Source organism: Sinohyriopsis cumingii, chromosome 17, assembly GCF_028554795.1.
Source record: "Sinohyriopsis cumingii isolate HCF-2022 chromosome 17, ASM2855479v2, whole genome shotgun sequence".
In the NCBI taxonomy this organism is placed as follows: Eukaryota; Metazoa; Mollusca; class Bivalvia; order Unionida; family Unionidae; genus Sinohyriopsis; species Sinohyriopsis cumingii.
The window spans coordinates 48,467,573-48,482,554 of NC_142977.1; the positions used below are offsets into that span (position 1 = coordinate 48,467,573).

General features: G+C 34.9%; 1 protein-coding gene across 1 annotated transcript in view; it reads left to right on the forward strand.

Moving 5' to 3' along the window:
• Positions 1-262: 262 nt before the first annotated feature.
• Positions 263-14,982, forward strand: part of LOC149778569 (uncharacterized) — an 81,706-nt gene continuing 66,986 nt past the window's right edge. Inside the window, exons 1-2 of the mRNA XM_089938504.1 lie at positions 263-353; positions 2,857-3,129. Coding sequence (XP_089794630.1) covers positions 2,967-3,129 — 163 coding nt within the window. The 5' untranslated portion in view covers positions 263-353; positions 2,857-2,966. The remainder of the gene's footprint in view (positions 354-2,856; positions 3,130-14,982) is intronic.

Below are 14,982 nucleotides of genomic sequence, written 5' to 3' on the forward strand. Positions count from 1 at the left end.
GACTACACTTAAATAAAGTCATGCAGAGTATAAAGTATCATCAGCATATGAATGCTAATCTTTACAAGATTCTATTCCTATGGGTTTTTTTGTAGAAAAGATTATATATATGCGCATGCATGTCTGTATATGTGTCTCTTTGTAAGTATGTGTGTAATCATGCTTTTCATAAACATTTTTCACAGGAAGATCGACTTGTTCTTCAAACTTAATGATACGACTTATAAATGTATCACTTTATATATTTTTTCAAAGGTGCACATTATACAAAACGAGACTGAGAAAAAATGATTTTTATTACGAAACATGCTGTGAAGGATGGAACCACAATGGCAACCAGATTTGTAATATCCGTAAGTGAATTTGATTTTCTAAGTCACTAGATGTCTGATTTAAGGGCTAATAAATTATAAATTATTTTTCAAGCTAACCGATCCAGAAAATATGATTTAGTGCCAAGATTAGGATAGTACTTTTCATGTTTTCTAATCTGTCAATACTTTTGAACTTGAATTTCCTTCCAATTTGTGATAGAATTTATATTTATAATATCGAGAACTGTTAAAATATATTGGTTTTGTTCTTGTTGTTAATGAAACAGGAATTACATTTTTGTCTGTATCTAAGTTGCATTAAGTGATACGTTTATGAGAATATCCAAAAGGAGGAACATGTATAGCGCCAGGAAAAAAAAGTAGAGGGGGCCAGGCATTGTTACTGTTGTTCTTGCTTTTGTTGTAGGATTTTGACGCCATTTTTCAGCACTTGATAGGCTATACATGGCGGCCAGTATTAATGATCGAGGAAGAACCCGGGAAAAACCCGGGAAGAACCACCGACCCACGAGAAGCTAATGGCAAGATTTCTCGCATATCCACATCGACCGAATCCGAGACTCGAGCCAACGCAGACAGAGGTGAGATGGCAGTGATCCGTAACGGAGAGCGCTTTAGACCACTCGGCCACTTGGGGCTCCTCCAAGCATTGCAAGGCCTAGCTTGATTGTACAACGAATAGGTTAAAAGCCAACTTTAAAAATCTAAAGTTCATTCCCATTTCGAATGTACATCATTATCTAATGTTCATACTATTGTCATAGTGCCATATATATATATATATATATATATATATATATATATATATATATATATATATATATATATATATATATATATATATATATACATCCGTTAAAGATAAATGGAATGTATTTGTTGGTGTAAAGCAATTTGATATATCAATAGCATTGGTATATCAAATCGTGATCCGTCCATTGCGGATTAATACGTAAATATAAAGATTCTTTCAACATTAGTTTTTTCTCAACAGTAAGCTATCACTTTCATAATCAGTAGAGTTGTAATATAATCACGACCAAAATATTAATAATCTCCGTTTTATAAATTAATCTCTGCTCCCCCCCCCAACCCATATATAAGAAAATAAATACTGGGAAGAATGAAGATGGAGAGAAAAAAGATAACTGAAATTGCACCAAATAACTGAAAAGAAACTAGACTTTGTAACGGTTAGATGTAAACGTTCCATGGGATTTTAACACAGTGTTCAAAATAGCAATGATACAAATTTGCAGTAGCCTGTCCTGACTTATATGGTACATTTATTTGTATGTAGGAATAAATATACTTTAATATATTTAAAGCTCTGATTGTCTTTCTTTCTACACGTTTTATGAAACCTATTGAAATTGATATAAACACATATCATTTAATATTAAATGTGTGCAGGTCGATATACCCTCCTACAAACGTTCTCTATCACTGTTATGGTTGGTAAGGCAGCAGACTGGCAATGAATGAGTGCCTTTACGGTACATCTCTCCAATCACACAACCACATCTCTCTCTCTCTCTCTCTCTCTCTCTCTCTCTCTCTTTCTATGTGGACCTGCATAGAAGAGATCAGCTAAAATCTGTTAGAAAACGAGGTTGTGGATTTTTGCCTTTGTGTTTCTGGATTTATGAATGACAAGAAAATGTACTCACACGAAGGGACGGAAAGTGGAAAATAAAAAACAATCGATTGGCTAGTAGCAATGCTAATTAAGTCATAATAATGCCTTAGATGAATTTCAAAGATATCTAAATGTTTCATTTACTTCTTGCATGTTCCCCGGTTTGCTTAATTGATATTCTCAACTCATTTAAACATTCTAGCCGGTATGTGAAAGCCAACGTGCTCAATGTTGAAGTATTTAACCGTGCTATGTTCGTGGTGCTCTACGTTCTTCATTCAAACCAACTTTGTTATTTAAATCATGAGTGAATATTCTTATTTAATCAGTATCAATGAAAACATAAGTTCAAAAACTTTAAGAAGCAACTTAATAATTTGCAAGGAGATTGCGATTATTCACAAAAGGTTAAGCACTACCTTTTGTAGCGGACACATTGGAAAGTGTCAAGAGGTCATTCATTCCGTCAATACACAGTTGTTTGTAGTCAATATTTACTCCGCTAGAAATCCAACTATGTGATTTCGACTGATATAAATATTATATGGGTATAGTATGTATGCTGTATCATTGATATACCAATTGTATACATTTTCATTAAAAGTGAACTCAGCAAGCCTCGATTCGTTATAATGAACAAATTTTACATGTCGTGGTATATATATATATATATATATATATATATATATATATATATATATATATATATATATATATATATATATATATATATATATATATATATATATATGTATATATATATATATATGTATATAGATATATATGTATATATATATATATATATATATATATATATATATATATATATGCTAGTCAAATTTTTCATATGTACATTCCTGGCTGATGTCTTGTGTTCTTTAGATGGCCCAAACAACATTATCTTCAGCCCAAATGAACCAGTCATTCCTGAATTTGGCTCCTTAAACATCACGTGCATACCTGATTGCAATATATCCTGCTCATTTCAATGGATGAAAATCGGTGTACAAGATATTCTAGAAAAGCTGGTATCGGACTTAACCACATTGCAAATTGTAAACGCTACCAGAAAGGACGCCGGGAATTACTCATGCAGGGCAACTAATCAAGACACCAATAAAACTGTGGTTAAAAGCATCGCACTGAATGTTATCTGTGAGTCTCCAGTTACGATCTTTTCATCTCTATATATACTTTTGTATTCAAAGTATTACTTCATGTCAATATATGCTTCCATTTCGTCGGCATCAGGAAACCGGAATCTAATCAACATGTTCGTACCGCGCCACTGCAATATATTGTAGGCACTGTCAAAAATAATTTCACGCAGGAAATAGATTCATTCCAAGTTAATATCTCAATGTTTGGCAACTGTGAAAATCCTAAGAGATATACCGGTGAAAATGCATTAATTTATACCATATCAAGGTAGACGTACGGTAATGAACTTTATAAAACACATATTTCATGTTTTTTTATAATATTTTTTCTTAATATATGTTTAAGCTATTATCAATGTCCACCCTTTGAATGTAATTTATTTTTCTGAAAGACACCTATATACTTTTGCAACCTTGGAAGAACACCTTGTAAATCACTATTAGAACCATAGTCCATGCATCAATAATTAATTTAATTAGTCACTGTACTTTACGTTTACCTTACTTCACAAGGCAAACATTCAGATTACTAACGAATTTAAAAATTTAAAAAAAATGACAACATATAAATGGAGCGTTTGGTAATAGAAAAGCCAATTACTTGTATAAACGTATCCATTTTCTAACCAAACGGTCTAGAGTATATCCTATATACAGGTAAATGCGAGTATCTGGAATAGCTAGAGCCATATTGTAGCTTGTTTCCTGTAACATATATTCTAAAATAGTGTAATAACGATTCGGATCTCATTTCCAACTGCTATAATATGGGACTTAGAAAACTTCTATTCAGTTGTGATAATATGTTTTTTGTTTCATCTTCAAAACTTTGGTGGTATTGATTTTGAACCTAGATATTAATGTTTGTCTCTTCTTGTTTGACCCCCTGCGGGTCCGGGGTTGTAGAATTGGCCCGACGTGCCTCGCTACGTGTCGTAAAAGGCGACTAAGTAGAGGCAACCTGTTTGCCGTGGGTTGCGTCCCGTGTCGGGGGAGGAAAGGATCCTGAGCAGAGGCTTTCCATGCAATACACTACTTTGGCATCTACTTCTCTTAGACGGATGGTCGGGATGGGCCCGGTTCCGACAAATCGGCTGGTCACGCCGAGCCCCGGGAAGCCTTTAGTTACTCTCTCACCTTCTTTATTTTTCTCCGTGTATCTCTCGATACCACCGTTGCCCCTATAGTCTATTCCTTTATCTTTCCCTTTCCCAAGTCTTAGAAGACTTCCTTGAAGGCGGTGGCTTACGGGGTCAATAAGGGGTTAATTTTACCGACCTTAGAAATTGGTGACTTCAGGGTCACTCAAAGGTAATTTTATCAACTGAGTATGGCATCTGTGTATCCCTGGCACTTGAAAAGTGTCCCCTTGTTGGGCTCCTTGGTGGGTGGGGAGCACGAGTGCTGAATTTTTATTCAAGCCATCATGGATAATAACAAAAGAAATCCAAAATAAACGTACCAAATCTGGATCAGAGTCGGATGATGAGCCATGTAGCGTGGAATCTTTTCCTCGCTTCATGGTAATCCAATCGAAAGACGAGTCTAAACCACTTGCTGCACTATCGCCATTTATAGTCGAAAAGACTATACTTGGATTAGTCGGCAAGGCGAAAAGTGTCAAAAAACTAAAATCAGGCGGCCTACTTGTAGAGTGTGAGCGCAAAGCACATACTGAAAATATCCAAAAAAATTAAGACCTTTCACGATATTCCAGTAACCTGGGGGAACCACTCTACACTTAATACATCAAAAGGCGTCATTCGTTGCCGTGACCTAGCTGGAGTCAGCGACAAACAAATCGTCGAGGGAATGAAAAATGAAGGTGCCACTGCAGTCCGCAGAAATCGTATCAAACGAAACAACAATCTGCAGGATACCAACACTATTATACTCACCTTCAATAAGCCAACAGTACCTAAAATGGTCAAAGTTGGATTCCTACAACTTAAGGTTGAGATATACATACCAAATCCCCATCGATGCTACAAATGTCAAAAATACAGCCATCATGAAGACCGATGCTCTAGAAGCCAAATATGCGGTCGATGCGGCGACCCCTCTCATCGGGAACCAGAGTGCAAAGCCACTCCACATTGCGTCAACTGCGGCAAGGAACACCATGCTATTTCAAAGGAATGCGACACATGGAAACAGGAGAAGGAAATCCAGAGGGTTAAATACACGTCCAACGTCCCCTATCCAGAGGCCAGGAAGCTTGTTCAAGCTAGATCACTCCCCGGCCCATCCTTCTCAACTGTAGTGAAGAGCAACCAAAAAGCAACGAAAGACGCCCAAACTTAAACAAACTCACCTGAATCCCATTCCAACTCGAACATACCGCACTACAAACCCCAGAAAAACTCAACATCGACGCAAACAACATTCAACAATACTCCACCACCAACATCACCAAATAGCAAGAAAAAGTCGCTAACAAATAGGCAGCAAAAGGGGTCTGATGACCCCATAAAGCTGCAAAATAGGTTTGGGGACTTAGAGGATATGGATGGAGAAGAATCTACTCCATGTCCTCAAGGTGGCTCCAGACCTAACAACAAAAATACACCAGCGTACTTCCTCCAGATAAATAACCAAACAGATTGCCTCCGCGAAAGGTCTAACCTAGCTCCAGAATCTTCAATCTAAAGTTGTAATTAAGAACACCATCTTACAATGGAACTGTAGAGGACTTGAAGCCAACTACCGTGATATTCTTCTGCTTTCCAAAGTGGCTTTCGATATGGCCGGAGCACCAGCGATCATCTGGTTAGACTAGAAACATTCATTCGCGATGAATTTATCAAGAAAGAACATTTAGTAAGATTTTCTTTGATTTAGAAAAGGCCTATGACACGACATGGAAGTACGGGATACTAAATGACCTGCACGATCTAGGTCTAAAAGGCCGTCTGCCCTCTTTCATATCCAGCTTTCTCTCAGACAGAGAATTAAAGGTACGAGTGGGCTCTACACTCTCAGATCTGCACGAGCAAGAGATGGCTGTGCCCCAGGGCAGTATTTTATCTGTGACACTTTTCAATATCAAAATTAATCACATCACCAAGTGTTTGACTCCTGGTGTGGAGTGTTCGCTATATGTTGATGATTTTCTCACATGTTATCGGTCGAAGCACATGCATACAATTGAAAGACAACTTCAGCAAAATATAAACAAGATTGGGCCAGTGTAAACGGTTTCAAATTCTCGAAGTCCAAAATAGTATGCATCATTTCTGTTAGTTACGAAGACGTCACGATAAACCTCACCTCACGCTGAACGAAACACCAATTCCAGTTGTTGAGGAAACAAAATTTTTAGGTATTATCTTTGACAGAAGACTGAATTTTATTCCACACCTAAAGAACTTGAAAGCTAAATGCTCAAAAGCACTTGACCTACTTAAAGTAGTATCGCACACTGACTGGGGTGCTGATAGAAAAGTCATACTCAATTTATATAGAACGTTTATACGGTCCAAACTGGACTATGGTTGCGTTGTGGATGGTTCAGCCAGAAAATCATATTTGAAAATGCTTGATCCAATTCATTATCAGGGAATAAGACTGGCTCTGGGAGCATTTAAAACATCCCCGTGTGAAAGCCTACTAGCCGATGCGAACGAACCACCATTATCGCACCTTAGAGAAATGATTTTCGCACACTATGCTCTCAAATTAAAATCAAACCCTCAGAATCCTGCTTTTTCGGCTGTTTTTCAACCCAAATACAAAACCGTATACGAAAATAAACCAAACGCCATACCTTCCTTTGGCATTAGAATATCATCCAGCCTTGACAGTACAAAAATTGATCTTTCTAAAATTCACAAAACGTCAATCTCCGAGACACCACCCTGGCTACTTAAACAACTGAAAGTACTTTTTACGCTACACGATGGAAAAAAATCTGAGACAAACCCTTCCGTCTTCCACAACTGTTATGAAGAACTCCTCACCGAATTTAGAAACTACACAAGAATTTATACCGACGGATCAAAGGATGAGGAAAAGGCTGCTGCAGCCTTTGTTTGTGGAAATCACACAACGCAAGTTCGCTTACCAAATGGAACATCAATTTTTTCAGCCGAAATCAGAGCAATAGACCTTGCTCTGGAACATATAGCAAGCAAACGTATTTTAAACAGTATCATCTTCTCCGACTCACTATCAGTACTTCAGTCACTACACAATAGAAAACTGGAGAATCCATTATTGAAATACATACTGATCAAAAATACCGAGATGAGTGTCTCCCACGATATAATATACTGTTGGTTACCTAGCCATATTGGTATTAAAGGTAACGAAAAAGCTGATCGCGCTGCTAAAATGGCCCTTACTCTAGAACCATCTGATTTTAAAATACCGTATACTGATTTTAAACCTAGTATCAGAAAGTCCTTACGTCAGAAGTGGCAGGCATCATGGAGTGACGCTGTAAATAACAAACTTCATGCAATCAAGCCAACTCTAGGAGAATGGATTCCTTCCTAGAGAATCATTCGTAGGGAGGAGATAACCATTGCAAGAATCCGAATTGGTCATACTCATATCAACCACTCCCACATACTAAAAGGTGAAGACCCACCAGAGTGCATTTCTTGCAATGAACCATTTACTGTCAAGCACTTTATGATAGAGTGCTTTGATCTACACCCTACGCGCGATCGTTATTACATTGTGCATGACATGAAAGAACTTTTTGATACTATAAACATCACTCGTATTATAGAGTTCCTGAAAGCCGTAAATATTTACTCTGAACTCTAACTTTTATGCTATCACCTTGTGCAGTTTTATGCAATATATATACCTTCTCATTTTAATACTTTTGGCATCCTTTTTCATTAACATAGAACATTTACATCTCCCGTTGATCGGGAAGCTTTATTTTGCACCGTTACCATCTTACCGTTTTTAATTTCAACCATTTGTTCTTTTATAGCGCTGGTCGATGTAGGACCTTTTATAATTTTTAAAAAAAGAGTACACAAATATCTCTTTGTTTGGCGCTAAATAGTCTAACAGTGCTGATGCGCCGTTACAAATAAAATCAATCAATCACAATCACAACCTTTGAAATATCATAATGTCTGGCAGGCAATCTCCAGCAACTCGTTGTTTTGAACAGACTCCAAGTCTTCTGGGCAGGATTTGAACGGTGAAGCCTGTTGGTTTGACTTCATATGTCTTCATTGTTTAGTTGGGACAATGCCAAATGAACTTGTAAAGACAATTTTAAAACGTTTCAAAGAAATCCTGTCCGGTCCTCCGCGTCTTATTGCGACTCTATGGTTTAAAAGCAGGTACAAGAAAAGATGTCACACCAACAGTGTAAGTAAAGCTCAAAACACGTATTAATTTTATATAATACAAACTATAAGCTCATAAGACACTTGCAGTATTGTGAGTTAAATTACAAATCGTCTTAATTGTTATATCATTGGTCCGAATGAACAGAATAGTCCAAATGAATCCAAATCGTCTTGAATGTCCTGATATAACAAGGATTGAATATTCTTATGTGTCAAGTGTCAAAGACATTCTGGATTTATATATATATATAATCCAGAATGTCTTTGAATGAGTTCGCAATAACCCCAAGGTAGAGTTTTAGTCCTTAAGTGTAACCTTATAATTCCCATCAATAATTTAAATAAATAATCCCTTTCAAACTGTATCCAAAGACAGCTATAACTTTTGAGAATAGATTCCTAAAGACCGATAAAAACATGAGTGTTCTTACCAAAATCGTTGTATATACATTTCCTACTTGACCGATGACGCACAGACTGTTCTTGAATTCATAAACTGTTAGCAAATCCTAACGGAAAATTAATTATATTATCGACACCTGCTCTACCAGAACATTCAAAGTTCATAAACAAAGTTAGGCGTTGAATTCAAATTTTAATAAACATCTTAAAAACATGACACAGATCAGGTAGGTAAAATCTTCATTGTTACAACCTTCAATCACGGGCACAGTGTAAGTACACAATATTAATTATATAAACATGACAAGATGTAAACACATTTTATATAAGTCTAGTGGGTAGTACAATAGCCCCTTTACTTGAGCGCAAAAGTAATGTAAACACTACTAGACTAATCAATGCAGGTTTTTATTATATCTCACGCATTCCGTCCAGTACTGGAATCAGATCACATATAAAAAATGACCTATCCGACTGGCAGTCGAAACAGTCAAGGCTGATGCATCTGGTCACCCGCTTATGTGCTTTCTAATAATAACAACAACAATGGTTAACATCATCCTCATTATTAGTATAAAGATAATATTATACGTTGAGCCATGCATTCTCATTTTCTACCATTACATTCCAGAATTGCAGTTTAATAATTGTTTTGTTCCCTCTTATATTAGCATAATTTTTATAGATATGAATACTTTCGTTAAGAAGAATGCATATGATCTAATTTCCTTCACACGTTGCACTAGCAATATTTAGTCCAAAGTACGTATTGTTCAAAGTGTGAACAAGAATAATCATCCAGAAACTATTATAAGCGGTCAAATGTTATACAAACTGTCACCCTCCATACAAATAGCTGCATGATGTCGCATATGAGGTCAGGTGTCCATTCATTTATCCAAATCGATATCTAAGCACCATGAGAGAAACGTTCCGCAGAAAACTTGTTTAATAAACTGAGTGATGAAGCTTCTGATGCTTCTATAGCTATACAAAGAGTGTTAATACTTTCCAAACTTTTCCTAAGTATTTGAAATAGCACTATTAGCATTCAGTATGGGTTAGATTTAATATATTAAATGTTTTCGAAGTAAGAAATAATAATAGAAACGTAAATAAGTGAAAGCAGTAGAAAAGAAAAGAAGAAAGTGGAAAGATGTATACGCCAATACGCTTTTGCAGAAGACTTCATATCATACTGGTCGTTGTTAATGTGACTTAAATCAGGTCGATGGAGTTACCTTTGCTGTCATGAGTGGAGAGAGTGTTTGAAATGGTTGCAGTATCACATATAACAGTAGTTATTGCTGCGGAAGCACTGGAAACTTTCTATGCACGGTTTTCATGGTTTTATTTAGCCACATTGTCCCCTTATACAAATAATGAATACTAATTATTATTATTTTTAGTATTATCATTAATATTTTTAAAAAGTATTATTAGTATTATTATAAGTAGTAGTAGTAGTATTTTTTTATAAGACTCGATTCATCTTTAATAATCCAAATATTGGATTACATGAAAGAACACAAAAAAGTCATTCAATATCAGATCAAGGGAGGTTTAAAAGATGGGTCACTTCAAAACTAGTATGGCAATGGGTTTGTCTTTTGTTGTTTTGTTTTAAAACTCCTGTCACACATACTGAGGCAGAAATATATAGGATCAGAGAAGCTGCATTTTAGGTTGTCTGATAGTATGTCCCACGTGACAGTGAAAATGTGTTATTCAATAGTGATGAAAAAGTTGACTCTGTAATACAACGGTACAGAGTTTGTGAGGAACGGATGTACATGCCAATAAGTCAAGTAACTAATGCTTAGTGCAATGAAGAACGCACAAACAGGGTTTTAGCATACAATTGCTTTCATACAGATAAAGTGCAGTTGTGTATACTTGGAATCATTCTTCTACCTTTTCTCATCAGTCACTTGGAATCTACGCAATTGGCTCCATTTTAGCACTTATTATTTAGACTATTATTAATAGTGTCAACACATATGTAAACATCTACTTTTAGATCATATATTTTAATAGAGCCAGTTCACGTACACTTTAATAAAATAACATAAGATATTCTATACAGTTTATAACCCCGAATAAAAAATACAAACATTAATTAAAATCATGTACCAAAAGTTTGAAATAATATAGATATAGATAGCTACGTATATATATATATATATATATATATATATATATATATATATATATATATATATATATATATATATATATATATATATATATATATATATATATATATATATATATATATATACATACATACATATATATATATATATATATATATATATATATATATATATATATATATATATATATATATATATATATATACACGTTTTAGGTGCGTTGTGGGCAGTCATCCCGAAAGTGGGTTTACGGGAAGGACATGATATAGTTTACATTTCAAATCAAAATACATATACATAGGTTGTATTTCTTACATAGTAATTATGTATATGTTGAAAATAAGTATATACACTTATGTTATAGTCCTATTCATGTTTTCGGTTCGTGGGCAGATATATAAATTTCATGGGCAGTTTTGACCTTTAGGTTGAAGATGACAAAGTAACTGCCCAAAAATACGTTCACGAAGAACAAACATATAGCATTCTGCCCGTGAATACGGCCCCGGGAACAATATATAGCGTACTGCCCACGAATACGTTCACAAGTAACAAATATATAGCATGACTTTCCGGTGTGCGCGCGCAAAATGGTTGTCAAGACACGACGATAAACATTAATCTATTAAAGCATCCTTTGCAATGGCCAGCGTACATATAGCGGACGTGAGGTTCGTTTTTCACAGCTTGTTTGAAATAAATGGATGATTATATATCCAGTGTAACAACTTGTCTTGACAGCTTATGGATGCTAATGTTTGACATTTATTGTGAAGATGATTGTTCACTGCTTGTTGATGAATTCGTAGCTTCTGTTAATCGATGTTATAGCTCAATTTAACTGTCATACACTGATATGTTTAAGTCTGCTTGCACAGTTAACTATGCAGAGTTATGGAAATATAACAAATTGGTTTTAATAACTTTCAGAGTTTGTTTTACTATTACTCAATATTTGTTTCAAGTACTATAAAGGCTGTGATAGGTTGGGTGGCTTAGATTACAAATCAGGCCCTTCTCACTTGGGGGGTGGGGGGTGGGTACTGCCCATTATGAATATTACTGGTCCTAGATGTCCAACCTGATATTTATGACATACAGGTTCAACATCTTACTGCCAGCAGAAATGGTGTTCTGTAGTATTTTTCCCAGTCAATAGTTTATGGATATATTATGTCATGTACTATGCTTGTTTAATTCTCTCATCTCAGTTCTGACGTTACCATTGAATGCTATAATGTTCCCAGACATCCGGTATTCTTGGTTATTAAAATTATATATACACACAGATAACTGAAGGTGAGTTCTCATTATTCCCTAACAATTGTAATTAGTGGGGCTGTAGCAATTGATGGTCTGAGAATTCAAGTTAACTGGTTCAAAACTTGGGTAAACAACAAACTGTTTTCTTCCTTTGACAGGCATCATAAAGTTTTGCATCTTTGTCACTCTGATGACTGTGGTACACAAGTTACAGACTTTGCCTTAGAATGAGCCTGATTTTTGATACTTGTTACTGAATGGGGTGGGGTAGGGAAGTAACAACATTATTAAAGGTGGAATGTATGCAAACCATGCTGGAAATAGATATGTGCCAGCAACTGCAACATGTAAGCTTCAATCAATTTGGAAACTATAAGCTTTATCCTGTAAATATTAACAGTTCACACCCTGTATAAAAGATGATTTTGTGTTTGATTAACTGGAACTGTTAATTTATTATGTTAAGGAATTTATTGTTTTAACCCTAGTAAATGTAATATAATTAGGTCAAAAGTTCCAGTTTGTTTATTGTTTCCAGAGTTGATTATTGTAACTTGAAGAACCTGTTTCTAAGTGTTAAATGAAACGAAAGAGATATTGTTTACTCAAGTGATATAAAATAAAAGTTTAAAATGAACTGAAAGAAATATTGTTTATTCAAGTGATACAAGATAAATGTAAAAGTGTATATTCATTAAGAAGTGTATTGTCAATTGCAAATAAATGAAGATTTATCTTATTTTGTTCTTTACTTGTGTACAAAATTATACCTGGATTGGGCAATAATTACTTGGACTCCATTTGGAAAAGAAAAATCTATATGTTCTAAATACCTAATGTTCATATCATAATGCTCTTTTAATGGATGATTATGCTTTTCAGCTGACGTTACCATATTGCCAAGTGAACTAATAGTATGGCTTTCGGTGTGGCCCACTAATCACATTTGTAAATGAATTATGCATACAATAGAGAAATAGCTCTTAAAATATCTTAGGAGTTGAACAATGTGTGTACACAAATAAACATGAAGCAAATCTTTGAACTTGTATGCCACACATGCAAGTGAATTGGTGGTTTTCATATGTAACTTGTGTACTCTTATGGCTTTTGTCTATATTACTTTTAGCCATTTCTATTCACACACCAGAACACAACCTTTTTTGTCTGATTCAGGTACTAATGCAAAACTTATTTCAGCTGTAACTGAAGTATACAGAATTTTTCCTGATACTGAGGCCTACTGTGTAGACAGTATAGCTGTAAGTCATCAAATCAAATGGAAGACAACAGTGTGCAGTTGAAGAAAATGATATATACCCAGTACCATTTAGAGTTATCTTAAAGAAAAGTCACAATGCACACTGATACAAGTAGTTTTAGAAAATGCATTTGTTCCACATACATTTTAACTTAACCCAAAAGTTCAGTCTCTTGCCTAAAATTCAATCAGATGTATGCATTTATTCCATAAAACACAAAGACATAATGAACCAAATCATTTTCATTATTGAGTTAGGTAGTAGGCTATGTTAAAGAGTGCAATCACTTTATCGATTTTTTTTTCCATTACATTTTTATTTATTATAAAATGACATTTCTTAGTGGAGTGCTAGCAACTGTAACTTGAGGAATATTTTGTACATGCTGGCCTAAGTGTCATGAATATACTGTGCTACATTTTGCTTTATTAGGTATAATACTATCATGAGACTTGCTTGATTAAATCCTGAATTTGTCAGCTACACTTACAAGTCCACTGGTAGAATTTAAAATCTGTGACAGTTTGGGAACTTTTTTTGCAGTAACTGCAAATCACTTTGCCTTCACAGTCAATGAATTCAAGCCATTGATAATTGTCAAACCATTGTGACTGAAAATGTGATTGTCTCTTAGTTGTGTCCTATTTGATAATTTTGCTGCCACAGAGTCTGGATTGTGTCTCTGAAGAAATAGTTCATCTAGACTATGTTGCAGTATTACATTTTATATGTTCAATTTAATGAATTTTCTTTCTTTGAATCATTCTTATGTCATAACTTGCGAAAATAGTTTAGTTAACAATATTTATTCAAACAGAAAAGATAACCTCACTTGACAAATCATCCTACTAAAGTGATCATGGCATACACTTTTATCTTTGAAATTCAAATATTGCCCACTCGTTAATTAACATAACTAATATTGCACATTGAAGGTGATCATATGTATCATCAGTTTTAAAAAAATAAAGACATAATACTATCATTTAATCACTGCATACAGGAAACAGACACTTGTGTCTGTAAAATGCCTTTCATTGGATTACTTTGGTTTATTAAAACCAAACAGTGATCCACTCAGGATTTTCTAGGGTAGATACAGAGAATATATTATGGTCATTCAGAATGCTATCAATACATCAGACCAGATTGTTTTTATTATTATTTAGGCAAAATAACTTAGTAAGTCAGATGGCAAACATGAGGATGGTGATAGGTTATGTGGAATTTGCATTGAATCATCTGATCCCAGAAGATTTGATACAATGTCACTGGTTGTGGTAATCATCAAGTGCAGTTGCACGGCACCATAAGACTTATCAAGATACCATAAGCTAGAAAGATGAAGAAAAAGAAAAACGATGACCCAAAGACAAATCCTGCAAACTGTGTGCAAAAACGATTCCACAGATTATAGATGAAAACTTTACTATATTTAGCTTCAAGA